General features: G+C 41.2%; 1 protein-coding gene across 1 annotated transcript; it reads left to right on the top strand.

Annotated features, from left to right (window-relative positions):
* The first annotated feature begins 1,122 nt into the window (after positions 1-1,122).
* Positions 1,123-13,110, top strand: LOC115046284 (glutamate receptor U1-like). The gene is made up of 10 exons (XM_029506558.1): positions 1,123-1,269; positions 1,398-1,477; positions 4,268-4,299; positions 4,882-5,061; positions 5,998-6,221; positions 6,448-6,545; positions 7,608-7,825; positions 11,404-11,623; positions 12,326-12,576; positions 12,653-13,110. The coding sequence occupies exons 2-10, from the start codon at positions 1,414-1,416 to the stop codon at positions 12,749-12,751; spliced, it is 1,386 nt and encodes a 461-aa protein (XP_029362418.1). The 5' UTR covers positions 1,123-1,269; positions 1,398-1,413; the 3' UTR covers positions 12,752-13,110.
* Positions 13,111-17,870: the final 4,760 nt, after the last annotated feature.

Here is a 17,870-nt window from a genome sequence, read left to right as displayed (position 1 = left end):
TTAGGCGTTCTTCGAAGCCCAATGTAATGTCATCAGTGAGGGATTTCAGTGGAACACTTATCACTCGTGTAGGCTGTAACAATTGGCCAAAGTGATATATGATTGAACAGGATGCATAGAATCCCTCCATGGATGCTGATTTGTCAGTCAAATGTTTGTCATGTCCAAAGCTGACAGCTGCCTTCAGCGAGTTGTCAGACACTGCCAGGCCTCAGCTCTTTAAGACCTCTTCAAGCATGACAAACTCAGTTTAGCACTACAGAGCTTCAGCCAGCACAAAAAAATAAAACAAAGGACGACTTCATTAGGATTCAGAGAAAGCCACTGGCTTCCTTTTAAAGCAGTGTTTGTCCTGACAATGTGGCATGGCCTAGCTTCTCAAGTGAAACCTCAGAGCTCTGTGTAGCTTGAGAATTTTTTTTTATTTTTCCTCAGAGTGATTCAGTCCTTCCTTTCAAGAGTGAATCACTGCCTGTCTTCAAAGGATGATGATCACACATATATTTGTGTTTTTCAGTTTATGGTTAAAAAAAAACTAACGAACATATCACACTGTCCTTAAAATACACTATGAAGTTATAAATCATAAGTCAGGCTTCCAGGAGTTAACAACAGCTACTTGAGGTGCTTTGTTGTAACACAGCATATGTTAAGAGGCCCCCTCAAGAAATAGTTATCTGAAACAACATGTTGTCATCCTTTGGTTCTGCATTCCTTTAAATCCATCCATCCATACATCTTCTACCATCTGCTTTTCCGTTTCAGGGTCATGGGGCTGCTGGAGCCAATCCCAGCCAACGTTCTGGGCAAGGGGCGCGGTGCACTCTGGACAGGTCGTCAGTCCTCCCTCCAATCCATTCAACTGTAACGTCATTACACCCAGCATCCACCCCTAACTATGAACTCTCAACCTTCCTCGAGATCCCGTTAAGAAGCTACAAAAGTGTGTTGACTGTTAGGGTGCATTACATCACAATCAAAAGGTAGCTGGAAAATAAAAACACATTTGTGTTCATCCAATTTTATCATTCCTTGTTACATTGTCGCTGGAATACTTTAACACAAGAATGCATTGATATATCTCTTCATTCTCAGACTCCCCTTACAATCTGAATCTCCTCCCTCCATGGACTCCCCCATACAAGGCCCCACTAGGTTCTCCTGGGCACCACCCTCTCCATTGGCTTATTCCCACAGTTGTGAATTTGAGCAAATTCCTGGACTAGTCCCTACGCAGTTGTAATCCACACTGCAGCTGACATAACTTTGGTAAGGGAACTGTTATTGTGTAGCTTCTTATTTCCACATAGTATTTCAATATCTTAATGTTTATCGTTTAGTTTTTTCAGATTCTCCTGGTCAGAAGACATCTGAGATTACTTGTGTTTTTCTTACAGTGTGATTTTCAGCAAAATGAGACACCACATTGTTCTGGTCTTTTGTGTGGCAGCTGTGACTACATGGATGCTCGCAGCAGGTAAGATGCGCAAGTCATGTTTTTTGGCAGAAATGGCAATAGCTGAAAAAACAGTCTGGCTCTGTGCTGCCTTTGTTCCCACTCTGCCGTTTGCACATTGAAGAATGCAGCTGCTTCTGCTCTTTTGTTTTTTTGCAAACTTTTCTTGGAAGCACAACTGCTGGGTTGGCAAAGACAAAGTCAGTGAGTTCGAGTTCAGTGAGCAGAGAATGATGTAAATGCAGTGCCTGCATACTGCACTGTCTTCAAATCCCTTAATTAAGGGACAAGGATGATCTGCTCGACTGGAAAGGGAAGCTTCTTGGCTTCCTTTTGGCACAAGCAAGGGGGCAAGGATGTATTCAGTATGCCTTTAACATACTGATATGGACATATCAGATTAAAATAAATAAGGTGCAGGGGTGTGTTTGTAATCAGAATTAATGTGCCGATTCTTATACAGATCTCAGAAGAATATTAGTAGCAGTCATATACGTTAGGGTTGATATGCCCTGCCAGGGTCAATCCAAGAAGGGAGGGGGGAAACTAGTTCTTCGACTCCATGCTGTGCATTAAAACCATTTGAAGCACACCTACTCATGGATTAACCCGCTTATGCCATGGTCATTTTCCAAGGATATAGGAATAAAAGGATTTGCCAACTTTTGGTGAAAGTTTTGTTCTCAAAATCAAAGGTTTTTGAAGAAATCTTACCATTGTCATGACAAGGAATGAACACATCCCTTTTACAACCACGCCAATGACATACCCGTGTTCTTTTGTTTTTGGCAGAGAAAGTCAGTCAATATCTTAACTGCTGATTTTGTTGTCTTTTCAATATTTCTCTCATCCTTCTCCTCTTCTATCATTTGCAGCTCTTCAGGTTTCAGTTCCTTGTGACGTTTTTCTCTTGATTTTTGTCACTTCTTCTGCAACAGCCCATTCCTCAAAATTCTTGTACTCTCCAAATAAGTAAAAAGAAATTTTAAAATCACCCATTTCTGTTAGTTTTTTCCTGGGAAGTTGCAGTTGACAAGTTGACAGTTGACAGTTTGACAGCTGGGCTCATTATGTAGCTATGGTTACAGGTGCAGATGAATTTAGAGCAGTTAGCCTGCAAAGTTTATCCAAACTACTTGTGCATTAAACGGTTTTAACACACACCTGCAGACCAATCAGAAAAGAGTATTGGTATAATGGTATAAAAATGTAAATGTACCATTTGAAATAAAGGCAGAGAAGCAATTTGTAGTTTGGTATGTTGCCAGACAATATAAGGACACGGCATGCACAGTGGTGGAACTGGGAATCAACGACTGGACAACTCAATCAACCTTCTGGCTGAATCTCAGGCCTGAAATCTATTTCCTCAGTCTGACTTGGAGTCCTCAAAGTATCACATCTACAAATCCAGACTGTGACAGACTGCTCACTTGTTTTTTTTATCACTTGTTCGTGCTTTGCTCCTCCATCTTTACTGTGACAATGTAACAGCTACAATGACAGGTGAGGCCGGAAGCTTCTCTCACCTTTCTTTCAACAGCATCTTGCATTTACTTGGTATTTCTCCCAAAACTGCCTTATCCAGGTTAACATGAGGTCTAATATTAAAATCTACCTTGTCAAGCATTTATTGGTCCATTTTCCTGCATATATTCTTCTCATGTCCAAAAGCCTGTACTGTAATTTTGGTATCATGGCACCACAGTGTCAGTATCACACTCACTTATTAAGCAGTTTCATCATACGTAATCATACAGATACACAATACATGATGAATTTCATACAACTTTCCAAGACATGATAGTACCAGTATAACAGACCAGGTTAATTTCCCCTTAGCTGGCAGTGCTTTATCTAAAGTGGAGTAATCCAAGTCTTTCCAACATTTATCAAAGTTTTCACTTTGGTTACTAAGGTCTCTTGAGCAACAATTTTATCAACCTTTAAAGTGTAAGACCATAAAAAATATTTGAATATATTTTGAGGAAAAACTCATGATTTGTTGTGTAACTGGCTCCACCCATCAAGGTTTAATTTTGCCCAGAGCTCCTTCATTCCTCCAGAACAGCCCTTCCTCAAAGCTCTGTGCCAGCCATTTCTGGCTGGCCTAGGTAGGGTATCTTTCTCCCATTGGCCCTGTTTGACAGCTGGAGTTGTATCAAGGCATAGAGGAGTTATCATCCAATCTGACAGCGCCCCTATTCTCACCAATGGAGGGGTGGAGTGGTGTGGGTACTGTGATAAATCAATTAACCATGCTGTGGAAGGACTCTGCAGGCAGGCGGTGATATGACAGGCATCTCCGCAGATTTCCGTTTCCTCCCTCCCTTCTTGGATTGACCCTAGCAGGGCATATTAGATCCTGCTGGTCACACTGCAAATGCAATTGGTCACAGATACAGCATCTTTGGATGTGGGTCAGGCTGGTAAAGGGGGGTTCCGAGCAGCAAAACACATACTTAATGATGAGTCCCCATGTTGATCCAGTCTTCCCCCGCCACCTCCTGCTGTAACTGTGTAAGTATGCACTTTGAATGTGGAGCCTATTTCTCAGATCTGCAAGAAGACTGTCATTGTCCCAGGAGTGACTGTTTGGCTTCCCTGCTTACAGAAAAACAAGTCAGAGCAACAACTTGCCTCATTAAGCGTTCAGAAGCTACTCTTCACTTAAACTTGTAGAGACATAGATGGTTTGAAATCAAACCAATATTCACCCAAGGTGTATCACACTCTCATTCTCATGTGTTTGATTATGTTGTCTCTGTTTATCACCAGATGAATTTATTGTGTTTTTTGGGTTTTTTTTAGATGCAAAGGAGTTATCCATCACCACTATAAAGGTACTGGTTCTTTGTGCTTCTCTCTAGACAGAGGGCTGAGGTGGCAGTGGTCTCATGTAGTTTCTCTCCACTTGACCAACACTTCCTAGTCAAAGTGCCTTCCTTGCCTGTTCACAAGCTGCAGACAGCTTGATCTGACAGCCTGCATAATTTTCATAACTCACAGTGAGCACAAGACACATACATTTAGTATTCAAGCAACACTGGTTACACACAGCCTAATGTCTGCCTGTGTGAGTAGAAATCAATCTCCTCTACTGTACCAACTATAGTGCAATTAGTACAATATGAGAGGTGGGCTCAATCAGTTTGACAGATTTACTATGGACACATTTGTGCTGAGTTTGGACCATGCCTGAGACTTGTGAATTCACAACCCTACATTGGTCATAATTGTTCATTTAAGGCTCAGTTTGTGTCTATTGGAAAATGGCATGGACACTTCACGTCATACAATATGCCAATATGGAACCTTTAAAGAGATTTTTCCAGGGTAAAATACATACTTATTTAAAGAGTCTGTAACCCATTTCTCCCGCAATGGTCCACAATCTCTTTATTTGATCTTGATCTGTTTTACAGGAAGACCCATACACCATGAGCAGAGGCTCTGAGCTGGAGGGCTACTGCATTGATCTGATGTCTGAGCTCTCCAAGAAGCTGGGCTTCCTCTACAAAATCCACTTGGTGAAGGACAATCGCTATGGAGCTATGGACTCCAGTGGCAACTGGAATGGCATGATTGGTGAGATCACCAGAGGGGTAAGTCAGAGACTGTACAGCACTTAACAGTCCACCTTTAGCATGCTACTGTAATGACTGTGATGAAGTATGACGGGGCTGACAAATTGTTGTTGTTGAGCATGTGGACTTATTTGAGCCTGTTCATATTTTTTATGCAACAACATGTGGTCTGAATACAGAATCCCTTTTAACCAGGTTAAGAATGCTCATGGTGTGTATGTAGGATCAGTGGTCATGATAAATAAAGGTTTATCAAATTAACAGTCCTGACACCAAATGCCACCACAAATAATCCACAAATATTGTTATTTTAAAGTTTTCAATTTTCACAAAAGTGAAGCATGGCCCGAGTGTGAGTGGTTGTTTGTCTCTGTCTGTCTCTGTGTGTTGGCGCTGTGATGGACTAGTGACCTGTCCAGGGTGACCCCGCCTTCACCCAGAGTCGGCTGGCATTGGCTCCAGCAGCCCCTGCAACCCAGAAACTGATGCATGGTTAACGATGAATGAATGAATTTTCACAAATATGATATATCCTTTCCATCATTCAGTCATATCATTGTAACCATCTGCCTAACACTGTGTAGGTTTCCCATTCTTTCATTGCTCTGTGTTTCAGTCCTCAGACTCAAATGCTCCTTCAGTTGCCAGTCAACAGGGGTTAGCACGGCCAACCTGACTGTGATGCTGTTTTCCGACACCTTTTTCTCAGAGCCAACATTAAATTTTTTTAGTTGTTTGAGCTACAGTAGCTCTTCTGTTGGATCAGACCACATGGTACATCTTTTACTCTCACTCATCAGTGAGCGTTGGTGAACCTGTTGCCAATTCACCAGTTCTCCTTCCTTCCACCACTTTGTCTGGTACTGGGCACTGGTACCTGTAATGGCAGCTGTCCCTTACAAATCATTACCCACAATATAGACCTTAATTTACTTGGCCTATTCCGTCCCACAGGAGGCTGACCTGGCTGTGGCCCCACTAACCGTCACCGCAGTCAGGGAGCAGTTTGTGGATATGACCACCCCCTTCATTCAAACAGGGATTGGCTTCATCTTGCGCAAAGACTTGGCCTCTGAAGACTGCACCTTTAGTTTGCTGTCACCCTTCTCCACCAACATGTGGGTCAGCATCCTCATTGCATTCTTCCTGACAGGTCTTTGCATCTTCCTGGTGGGCAGGTGGGTGCAGGCTTCAAAACTCGCCGAAAAAGTTGATCCATGTGCTGTAGCTCCTGTGACCTCCATGTGCCCAGTACACATCCTGATGTTTATTACAAAATGTAAAACTATTTGATAATCATAATTCATAAAAACCAAAGTATTAGATGTGTGGCCTTATTAGATACTTCATCTAATGACATGAGTGTCTTGCCACTGTGACTTTTTTATTTTTTGTCCCCTGCAGGATCAGCCCCACTGAATGGGTAAACCCCAACACAGAGGAACACCACTTCACATTGCTGCACAGCTTCTGGTACATCACAGGAGCTCTTACCTTGCAAGGTGAGCCCGTTGTCAGCTGAACAAAACTATGGTCACTGAAAGCAAATGTTACTGCCTGGCCCTCTCTGTACTGTGCTGCACCACTACCTTATTATTGGATGGAGTCTTTTGATGTGACATCACACAGTTACACAAGTTCTGATGGCTTATTTTAAGGCTCAGTTTCTGAAAAAGCTGGTGACTGGACACTATGATACTTTTACAGTATTCACAGAGAATTTAGGCCTGCTTTAAGATCAAAGAAGATATGGACCTACCTTTGTGCTATATGGGACCTTGGAGGTTTTTACTAATTGAACTGACCAGAATCAGGCACTGATTATCATTATCAGTACATTCTGTCTTTCTTCTCAAAGAGAACTGTGATATACTGTATCCCATTTATTTCCCTATATCAAAAGTGATGTTTCCATATATGCTACTATGACTGTATGTTCATGATAAAAGGGAATTATTATCACATGTATACGTCCTCTGGATATATTATCTTAGATCTATCACAGATACAGTGATGTGTATACAGTACCAGTCAAACGTCTAGACACACTTTCCTCCAAGTTTTGACTGGTACTGTATATGCATACATTAAAAATATATACATATGATAACATGGTGTAACAAATGCAAACACATGCTAATAATCTATATTTTAATTCATATTCACATTCATTGCATGGATATAAAAAATCTATAAACTTCTATATTATAGGGGATCAGGGGCTATGATGAGGATTACTGGGTAGAGCCCCTACCCAGCATGCAGCAGGGCAATGTGTTTATGGACAACTTGTTATGTGCACATAGTTACTGGTCTGAGAAGATGATAAACATTGTATTGAATGTTTATATTCATGTTGTTTTAATGAACTCTCGTCTAACATTATATTTTCATTTTCATATTTTCAACATTATATACCTGCTTACAGTTACAACTACACAATACACATATAAATATATTAACATCAAACAGTAGCAAAGTTCATTTAAAATTTATCTATCTCTATCTATCTCCTGCTGTACCAAACAGCAGTTGGTCATCTGACAGCAGTTTGTGTCCTCCAGGTGCTGGTCCTCATCCTAAAGCCCTCTCTGGACGTCTGCTCAGCGCCATCTGGTGGCTCTTCAGCATACTGCTGCTGGCCTGCTACTTTGGCAACTTCAAAGCCATGCTGCAATCCAACAGTAAACACATTTCAATTAAGACCTTTGAAGACCTTGTCAACCAGGATGTGATCGAGTATGGAGCTGTTAATGGTGGATCCACCATGAAGTTCTTTAAGGCACGGTGAACAGCTCCACAAACTCAATCACACAAGGGGCCAAAACTCAAAGCAAAGGTCACGGGCCTAACAGAGTGAGCATTTATTCAACAGACTGAAATTAACAGAGTTTTGAACGTTAGCATAAGTTGAAATAGATAGAAGCTATACTTTCCCTATTAATTAAACAAACAAAAAAAATATTTTGCTCTCCATAAAAATAGCTCCCGTCAAAATTATAAAATTTCAAAATATGAACATGCTGGTGCAAACTTGAAAATAGCAATTGTTTACATTTTTAATTATAGCCACATTCACTCCATAAGCAAGACACACAAGTTTACCAGCAATCTCCTGTTTTCAAAGCTTCTGTACACTTTTTGTTTTGCCTGCAAAATATGCATATGAATATGCATGCATTTCACTCCTTAGAACTCCATAACACATTATATATATATATATATATATATATATATATATATATATATGTGTGTGTATGTGTGTGTATTATGGAGTTATGGAGTTATATATATATACACACAAGAGAACATACAGACAACACATAGAAAGGCCCCAGGCCGGGACCAAACCTTCCTATTGTGGGCCAACAGCGCTATACACATATACATATATATATATATATATGGTCCTTTTCAGTTAATTATGTAAGTGAAAATGTAAGTTTTACACTCGGCAACAATTTTAGCTAGTGGTAAACTGGATCATCTATTTACATATATAAAAAATGTGAATAACCCAACATATGTAATATATTACAACTAAGCATGGTTAAAAGTGTATTCAAAATGTTTTTGAAATGCCAATGACAGCAACAAAATTACTTTATTTCAGTCTCATAAAACAGTTAAATAACTGCAGAACTAAGAGTTTTAACTGAAGGTCTGATAATAGTAGTGCTCCGATAAATTGGTGACCTGATCAGCATCGGCCAATTATCGGTATTCTCACACGAGACAATAAAAAAAAAAAAAAAACAGATGAGATGGCGTCGTCAGTCTGGAAGTTTTCCCCGTGGAGGAGAGAAAGTAAGAAATTTTAACAATAGGAACCTCATTAGACACTTAAGGGTTTGCCACATGAAGGAACGAGTATCCAAGTTAACTTGTCAGAAGGAAAAGCGCGACCGAGCACGAACTGTTAGCCAACCCAAGTCGGCTCTTACTCAGCTATCAATCAGACACTTTGCAGCGTGTTGAGCCCTGTTTGTAAGACAGCAAGAAACAAAGGCAAAGAAATGAGAACATATAGGAGCCTGGACCTCCAGCCACTGTCTGTCGTTGACGACATTGGGTTTAAATGTCTAGTAAATCACTTGGATCCACGTTGTGTTCACCAAAGCTGTAAATACTTCACCGATGTGTGCCTAGCAGTGTATGGACATATTAATCCCCTTATGAATGAGACAGCCACAGCGGCCAGCTTCACGGGTGTTTTGGAGTTTGGAGTTTGAGTGTCTCACCGATGTCAATGCTGAGGCTAATGGCGCAATTTATTCATGAAATCTATGAGCTCATTAACGTTGTGCTTTACTTGGAAGAATTCACCGTATCACACACCGCGGAGGCTATTGCAGATGTGTTCAGAGAAATGTTCCAAGCATGGGAATACCGACAGAGAAAGTTAATGTGATTTTGTGAGATAATGCCAGAAATATGGAAAAAGGCCATGAGAGATGCACATTTTCCAAACTTGTGCATGTCGCATACACTCCAGCTTATTGTGCATGAGGGGGTCTTGTATCAACATAGCATAGGTGATATCATCGCAACTTGAAGACGCATTGTCGGGCATTTCAAACAGCCCGCTTCCCTACTCTCGGCTTCAAGCTATCCAGAATCCCAAAAGGCTACAGCAGGATATCTCGACTTGGTGGAACAGTAATATGTACATGTTGCAAAGCCTTTTAGAACAGAAACGTGCACTTTGCACTGATGGAGCAGATTATGATTTACCTGCGACATTCAACGCCAATCAATGCAAATTAGTCGAAAACATGATTTCCCTGCTTGCCCCGTGTGAACAACTAACGAAACAAATCAGCTCATCAACTGCCTCTGCAGCAGATGATACCAGCCACCCAAGCTCTAACTCATCATATGCAGAAAATAGCAGAGACTGACCATGACTAATTGATAAAGTTGAGCCTTAAACTGAGCCTCAAGCATGTGGAATATTGAATATTCCTGCAAATAAAAGAGTTGACAATTCATGATACCCTCTAATCTCTTTATTTAATGATGCTTAATATACAGTGTTAAAAAATAACTTAAATAGATGGACAATTAATGCTACACTATTAAAAGCAAGCTTCAAGTTCAAATTGACACTGCGTCATCGGTAATTGGTAACGGATAGGTCAATACTGATTTCAGTGATCGGCCCCAAAACCCTGATCGGAGCATCCCTACATTATAGTTTACTAAATCATCAATGTAGCACACATTACTTTGGGGTTCTTTTATTTCTAGAAGATCCAAAAACCCCTGGTAGTTTCAAGATGTATAGGAAAAAAAACATAAGACAAATAAAATGAAAAGCCAAAACCTTTGACACAAGAACCATGTGGTATGCTAGCGGTAACAAATGTTGCTGTGCTTATATTTACTTTTCTTATGAGCAAAAGATGCAGGAATGCATATAATTCTCATCATATATCAGCAGTAGACCTTATATGTACAAGATATTTCAGTTGTTAATTCAGGTACTTGAAATACTTATATAGTTTGAGGTGCAGGCAGGAAGTAGAGAGGCCTGGTCATGTGACCATTCACACACTATACAGTTAAACCACTATCTGCCCCAAAGTTAAGAGCAACAGATGAATTCTTTAAACAGCAAGTGTGGATTTCTAATAAACATAACCTAAATGTCTTCAAAACTGTCAACCAGGGAAATAATGCCTCCTAAAAATTTTACATATGTGATTATTTCTCAACAGTGTGGCCTACAATATGTTGGCGAAACTGGTAACACAATCCAGACAAGATTCACTCAACGAAAATATATTTTATATATTTGTTTATAATATCTCATGCAAACTTGGAACCATAAATAAAATTGTCATTGTTGTATACTAATGCAGCCACATTTGCTACACAAACAGGGCACACGGGTTTACTGGTTTACTTTATGTAAATAAACATATATTCAGCCTCCCACCTGGTTTTAAAACTCCCGTTTTCAAAATCTATTTGTCGTTGTTAGTTTAAACGTGACAGTGTTAATTGTAAACATCCGCAGATGCCTGATTGATGTGACATCAGGACAGCGGGAATTCTTGCAGGTAGCCAATTGTACCGTACGGCTGCGGATGTGCTGTATTTCAAGATTTGTAGTATGGATGTTACGGGCGCCTCATTAAAAAATAATTTGACATATATATATATATATATATATATATATAGATGATGATTATTATTATTATTGATATCATTTTACTTGCACTAGCTGTCCAAAGCCAACACGTTTAGGCATCCAGAAGTAAAACTTTGACTCTGACTAAAACTTAGAGTCGTTCTGGCTGGGCTAAGGTAGGATGATTTCATAATGTTTTAATTTTCCATTCATTTCGGTCACAGCACTCCAACAACCAGGTTTACCGGCGTATCTATCAGCACATTGAGCGAAAGAAGAGCCAGGTGTCCAACATGGAGGAAGGCATCCGCCGTGCACAGGAGGGAAACTTTGCCTTCATCGGAGAGGCTGTGTCTCTGGACCTGGCTGTGGCTCGCTACTGCAAACTGACCCGATCACAGGAAGTCATTGCGATGAGAGCCTATTCCATCGCAGCACCCCTGGGTGAGTCCTCCAGCCCTGGCAGGATGTTTTCTCCTTGTCCTGGGCGATAAAGATCTGATCAAATTGGAATACATACAGTATTACCGATGCAGGGGAGTGCATTGGATTGGAGTTGAGTGCTGCGTTGAAATTGAATTATAGCTTCCACAGGTTGTTTAGGTCAGAGCTAGTTATTTAGTTGAATTTTTTCGTTTGTTTGTTTTTTTGTTCCTTTTTCTTAGAATCATCATCACGTGTTCTACTTTCAAGGTGTATGGAGAAAAAAAACTCAAGGAGGTCAAAACAGAGTAAAGAGAAGAACAGAAATGGCCCGAAGGCCACAAGCCAGACTAAAGCTGTTCACTGTTGCTGGAATTTTAACAGCAAGGGACTTGTTTCGTTTTATTTATTTATTTATTTCCAGGTTTTCTGCTTCAAATTCAGCACCTGTTAGATAAAGCAGCCACGTCTGAAAGGCACATCTCTCCAACATTGTGTTGTACTTTGTGACCCTGCTCTGGCACTTCACTGCTGTGTACAGTCCAGCCTAATTTTTCTGCTGTACTTGTATTGGTAGAAATATAACACACAGTGGGAGCGAGGTCTGCCCAGCCAACTTCAGTGTTGCACCACACATGCTCTTGAATGGGAGTAAATCTATGTAGGTTTATGTTTGTGGTTTTGCAGTTTTGGAAGTCACCGGCCTCTTTGTTTTACCACCAGGTTCCCCACTGGTCAAAAACCTTACTGTGGCCATTCTTCAGCTCAGTGAGTCTGGTGAGCTGACATATCTGAGGGACAAGTGGTGGGCCAGCAGCTGCACGGGGTTGGAAGGGGAGGGCACCTCCGAGGCCCTGCAGCCCCACGATCTGAGGGGCCTCTTCCTTCTCCTTGGCCTAGGACTTGGTATTGCACTCTTGCTGGCCCTGCTGGAGCTTGTATACAAGGCCCGCAAGCAAACTAAGGATGGCAAGGTAGAGAAGAGTCTCTCACAGTGTAATTAACATATCCATTGGGGTTGTTTTAATATTTTCTACCTGTCTCCCACAGAAATCTTGCTGCTCGGTGTTGACAGCAGAGCTGAACTGGAGGTTTGGAAACAACATGGAGGGTGCAGAGCAGGACTGCCCTGAGAAAAGCAAAGCCTAAAAGGAAAATTTAGCATTAGCTTTTGATAAGGGGAGCTCTGCCCAGTTTCATCCAGCTCACCAGCTCTATGTTTCCATAGTGACGGCTGTGTACTCCTCCATAAGAAAACAATATCAACTCGTAGCTGCACTAATTAGTCTTACAAGGAAGGCACATAATGTGTCACACTGAAAATACAAATTCACTGTGAGGTCGATGAATGTTATTGTTTAGTATTGTCTCTTAAATGGGTTTTGGTTGTTAGGATATCAGCATCCCACCTCATTCATCATACATAATAGATAATGCTATACATTTCTTATAAAGCTAAGTCCTTCTTTTCCTGTTTGCATGTATTTTCCAAATAAATCTCTCAATATCACAAATGCACGAGTGAGTTATTTTCAAGGAAAAGTAGAAAAGCTGCACCAATCAATATTCTCACTGAGCATTGATCAGATGTGTAGTGTGAAAGTTCTGCCTAACAGTAACAAGGTCCATTCTTGAGCCACATGCTTGTGTTTCTTCAGCCCCTGTAGACATCCTGATCTCATGACCCTTATTTGGCTCACTTTGGCCCAACAGAGGATAGCAGCCATTTTCTACCCTGCATTTATGGATATATGTGATCAGATGTGAAGTAAATGGGCCAGACTGGGGCCATGGAACCAGAATGTAGACTGGACCAGAAGTTTAATTTTGCCATCTGGTTATTGGAAAATGTTTTAACTAAAGTAAATGCTCTTAGTTACTGTCAGTTTGGACAGCTGTTTTCAGACTGTGTCTTCGTCTGATAACATTGTAGTTATAAGTGATTTTAGCCACCTGAAAGACAATCTAATTCTCAAAGTCAAAACTTTCAGGTAATTAGTGATACTTTTGGTTTCATGCACTTTGTACATTAACCCACTCGCTGCAGTAGTAGCACTTAGCTGATTATGTCTTGTGGGACAGGGATCTGTGCTGGTAATACTGTCACTGATGCATTTGCCACTTTACAGAAAGGTCCCTCATCTTTAAATCAAATCAAATGAAATGTATTTATATAGCACCAAACCTGAAGAAATGTACTTCAAGATACTTTACATAGAGCAGGTCTAGACCAAACTCACTATAGAATTATTTAAAGAGACCCAAAAAAATCCCTCCAAGCAAGCACTTGGTGACAGTGCCAAGGAAGAACTTCCTTTAAGAGGCACAAACCTCAGATGGCTCAAATCCGTGCCTTAAAGCAGACATCAAGGAAATTAGAAAGAAATTGTCATTCCAGTAAGTCAGAAGAGTCTCACAGAGCCTGGGAAGATAGCCTAAAAATATATAAAAAAGCTCTCCGCAGTGCTAGAAGTTCATATTACTCAGCACTCATAGAAGAAAACAAGAACAACCCCAGGTTTCTCTTCAGCACTGTAGCCATGCTGACAGAGAGCCATAGCTCAGTTGAACCAGTGATCCCCTTAGCTCTAAGCAGTGATGATTTTATTAACTTTTTAAAGATAAAATTCTCACGATCAAAGAATTTATCAGCTCTTGCCTACATTAGATAAAAATCTCCTACTGAATACAGCAACTCTGGAATCAGCTGCAACGCCTCTTTTACATCCAGAATCATTCTCACCTCTGAATCTGTCAGAGCTAGCTTCTAGAGTTTCATTATCCAGACCGTCAACCTGTCTATTAGACCCAGTACCTACTAGCCTCTTTAAAGAGGTCTTTTATTTAATTGAGCCGTTCATTCTAGATTTGGTCAATCTGACTTTATTTCTGGGTTACGTACCTCAGGCACTTAAGACCGCGGTCATCAAACCCCAGCTTAAAAAGCCTAATCTTGATCCAGATGTTTTGGCAAACTATAGACCCATATCAAACCTTTCATTTATTTCTAAAATCATTGAGAAAGCTGTAGCAAAACAACTACACAACCATCTTGATGGGAACAGTTGGGAACAGCACTGGTTAAAGTCTCCAATGACATTCTAATGGCTTCAGACAATGGATCAGCCTCCATGATCCTTCTAGATCTTAGTGCTGCATTCGACACCATAGATCATAATATTTTACTACAGAGATTGGAACATGAAATTGGAATTAAAGGAACTGCACTAAGGTGGTTCAAATTCTACTTATCAGATAGACATCAGTTTGTTCATGTAAACAACAGCTCCTCCTCATGTGCTGTAGTCAGTCATGGAGTCCCACAGGTGTCAGTACTTGGACCAGTCCTCTTTACGCTTTATCTGCTTCCTCTAGGTAACATTATCAGGAAACACAGCATCAACTTCCACTGCTATGCAGATGACACTCAGCTGTGCCTATCAATGAAGTCACTCAGATAGTCAGACTGCAGGCATGTCTTGAAGACATAAAAGTCTGGATGACTGGAAATGTTTTACTTCTTAACTCTGACAAAACAGAAGTTATTGTACTCGGCCCTAAGCACCTCAGAAAAATACTATCTAATCATCTCATCAGTCTGAACAGCATCACTTTGGCTTCCAACTCCACTGTAAGAAACCTTGGAGTAATTTTTGACCAGGACATGCCCTTTGTCCCTCACATAAAAAAAGTTAGTCGGGCAGCTTTCTTCCACCTGAGAAACATCCTTTCTCAGGATGATGCAGAAAAACTAGTCCATGCATTTGTAACTTCTAGGCTGGACTACTGTAACTCATTACTATCTGTATGTCCAAACAAATCTCTGAAAGGCCTTCAGCTGATTCAGAACGCTGTTGCACGAATATTAACAGAGTATAGAGTAGAATTCAAAATCCTTCTTTTAACGTATAAAGCTCTTAATGGCCAAGCTCCATCGTATCTCAGAGAGCTCATAGTTCCTTACTGTCCTAGTAGGCCACTCCGCTCTCTAGATGGAGGTGTACTTGTGGTTCCTAGAGTCTCCAAGAGTAAATCTGGAGGCAGATCTTTCAGTTATCAGGCTCCTCTTCTATGGAACCGACTTCGAGTATCAGTCCAGGGGGCGGACTCTTTAGTAATTTTCAAGACCAAGCTTAAAACTTTCCTGTATGACAGAGCTTATAGTTAAAAAGTTAAAGTCTACTACTCTACTCTTTAGCTATGCTGCTGTAGGCCTAGGCTGCTGGGGGAAGGACTGAGCTTCTCTCTCTCTCTCTCTCTGTCTATCTCTCCCTGTCACCCTCTCTCCCCCTCTCCCTCTTTCTCTCTCGCTCCCACTCGCTCGCTCTCCCTTCCTCCCCCCTTGCATGCGCTGATAAGAACCATCCTTCTTAAAAAACACAGTTTCACCCAGTTCTATGCATTTATACTGCATTTACTAACCATGTTCTGCCAAAGTCTCTCCCAGTTCCTCTTCTCTCTCTCCCTGTCCTCATCCAGCAGGTGGTGACTCATCAAATCAAATCAAATCAAATCAGATTTATTTGTATAGCGCCAAATTATAACAAAGTTACATCAAGGCACTTTACATATAGAGCAGGTCTAGAGCAAACTCTTTATAAATTTATTTAAAGAGACCCAACAGATCCCCCGATGAGCAAGCACTTGGCAACAGTGGCAAGGAAAAACTTCCTTTAAGAGGCAGAAACCTCGAGCAGAACCAGGCTCAGGGGGGGCGGCCATCTGCCTCGACCGGTTAGGTTGAGAGTGGGAGAGAGAGAGAGAGAGAGATAGGCATTGGAGGGGGGGGCTGTAGGCAGGAACATGTTGCTGCATGAAGTTCATGGAGTTGAGCTGTAATACAGAATTCATGCTATATGGGAGCAGGTGTTGCAGGAACATGGGATGGAGATGAGTCACCACCTGCAGGATGAGAACAGGGAGAGAGAGGAGAGGAACTGGGAGAGACTTTGGCAGAACATGGTTAGTAAATGCAGTATAAATGCTTAGAACTGGGTGAAACTGTTGTTTTTTTTTTTTTTTTTTTTTTTTTAAGAAGGATGGTTTTTATCAGCGCATGCAAGGAGGGAGTTAGAGAGAAAGAGGGAGAGGGGGCGAGAGGGTGACAGGGAGAGACAGAGAGCGAGAGAGAGAGAGAGAGAGAGAGAGAGAGAGAGAAGCTCAGTCCTTCCCCCAGCAGCCTAGGCCTATAGCAGCATACCTAAAGAGTAGAGGACTTTTTAACTGTATGCTCTGTCATACAGGAAAGTTTTAAGCCTGGTCTTGAAAGTTACTAAAGAGTCCGCCCCCCGGACCGATGCTGGGAGTTGGTTCCATAGAAGAGGAGCCTGATAACTGAACGATCTGCCTCCAGATTTACTCTTGGAGACTCTAGGAACCACAAGTAAACCTCCATCTAGAGAGCGGAGTGGCCTGCTAGGACAGTAAGGAACTATGAGCTCTCTGAGATACGATGGAGCTTGGCCATTAAGAGCTTTATACGTTAAAAGAAGGATTTTGAATTCTACTCCATATTTTACTGGCAGCCAATGAAGAGCAGCTAACACGGGAGAGATGTGATCTCTTTTCCTAGTTCCTGTTAATATTCGTGCAGCAGCGTTCTGAATTAACTGAAGGCCTTTTAGAGATTTGTTTGGACATCCAGATAGTATTGAGTTACAGTAGTCCAGCCTAGAAGTTAATACATGAGAAATGTTTGTTTCTTTTTTTTTGGGGGGGGGGTTAAATCAGCAGAAGGATTTTCATAGAGTTATTGAGATGTCCTGAAACTGAACTAATTGCAGCGGTTTATTGAAGAGATAAGAAATGCATGGACATTTTTTTCTGCACTACTTCGAAACAAGGGCAGCACAGCAGCATAGTGGTTATTTGCCCACAATAGGAAGGTCCTGGGTTTGGTTCCCGGCCTGGGGCCTTTCTGTGGGCTTGTGTCCTGGTCAAAAATGTAATTTTCCTTTCAGTTAAACTGCAGCCCAAGGTTATGCCTACCAGAGTGATCACATGATGACGAAACAAAAAGAAGAGGAGTGAGATACAAGACCAAGATAATGTTTGTCTAAGGTGCTTAGGGACAGGTACAATAACTTTAGTTAGGGACAGAGAGCTCTGTGTTTTGAGGCCAATGTCTGAGTAGCAACACACTGCTGGATATCTTGTATATTCCAGACATAACAAAACACAGCAATGCTCTGTACATGTCACCTCTCAGTTCAGAGCCTGCTAAGCCACCAATTGACCACATGGGGGTGTTGTTGAATTTCAGTTAGTA

This window comes from Echeneis naucrates, chromosome 7, assembly GCF_900963305.1.
Source record: "Echeneis naucrates chromosome 7, fEcheNa1.1, whole genome shotgun sequence".
NCBI classification, from domain to species: domain Eukaryota; kingdom Metazoa; phylum Chordata; class Actinopteri; order Carangiformes; family Echeneidae; genus Echeneis; species Echeneis naucrates.
This window is presented reverse-complemented; position numbering and strand designations above follow the sequence as displayed.

Coding starts and splice junctions, on each gene's coding strand:
- LOC115046284 (XM_029506558.1), top strand. CDS start 1,414: ATGAGACACCACATTGTTCTGGTCTTTTGTGTGGCAGCTGTGACTACA. Junction 6,546..7,607: donor AGGAGCTCTTACCTTGCAAG/GTGAGCCCGTTG, acceptor TGTGTCCTCCAG/GTGCTGGTCCTCATCCTAAA. Junction 11,624..12,325: donor TTCCATCGCAGCACCCCTGG/GTGAGTCCTCCA, acceptor TTTTACCACCAG/GTTCCCCACTGGTCAAAAAC.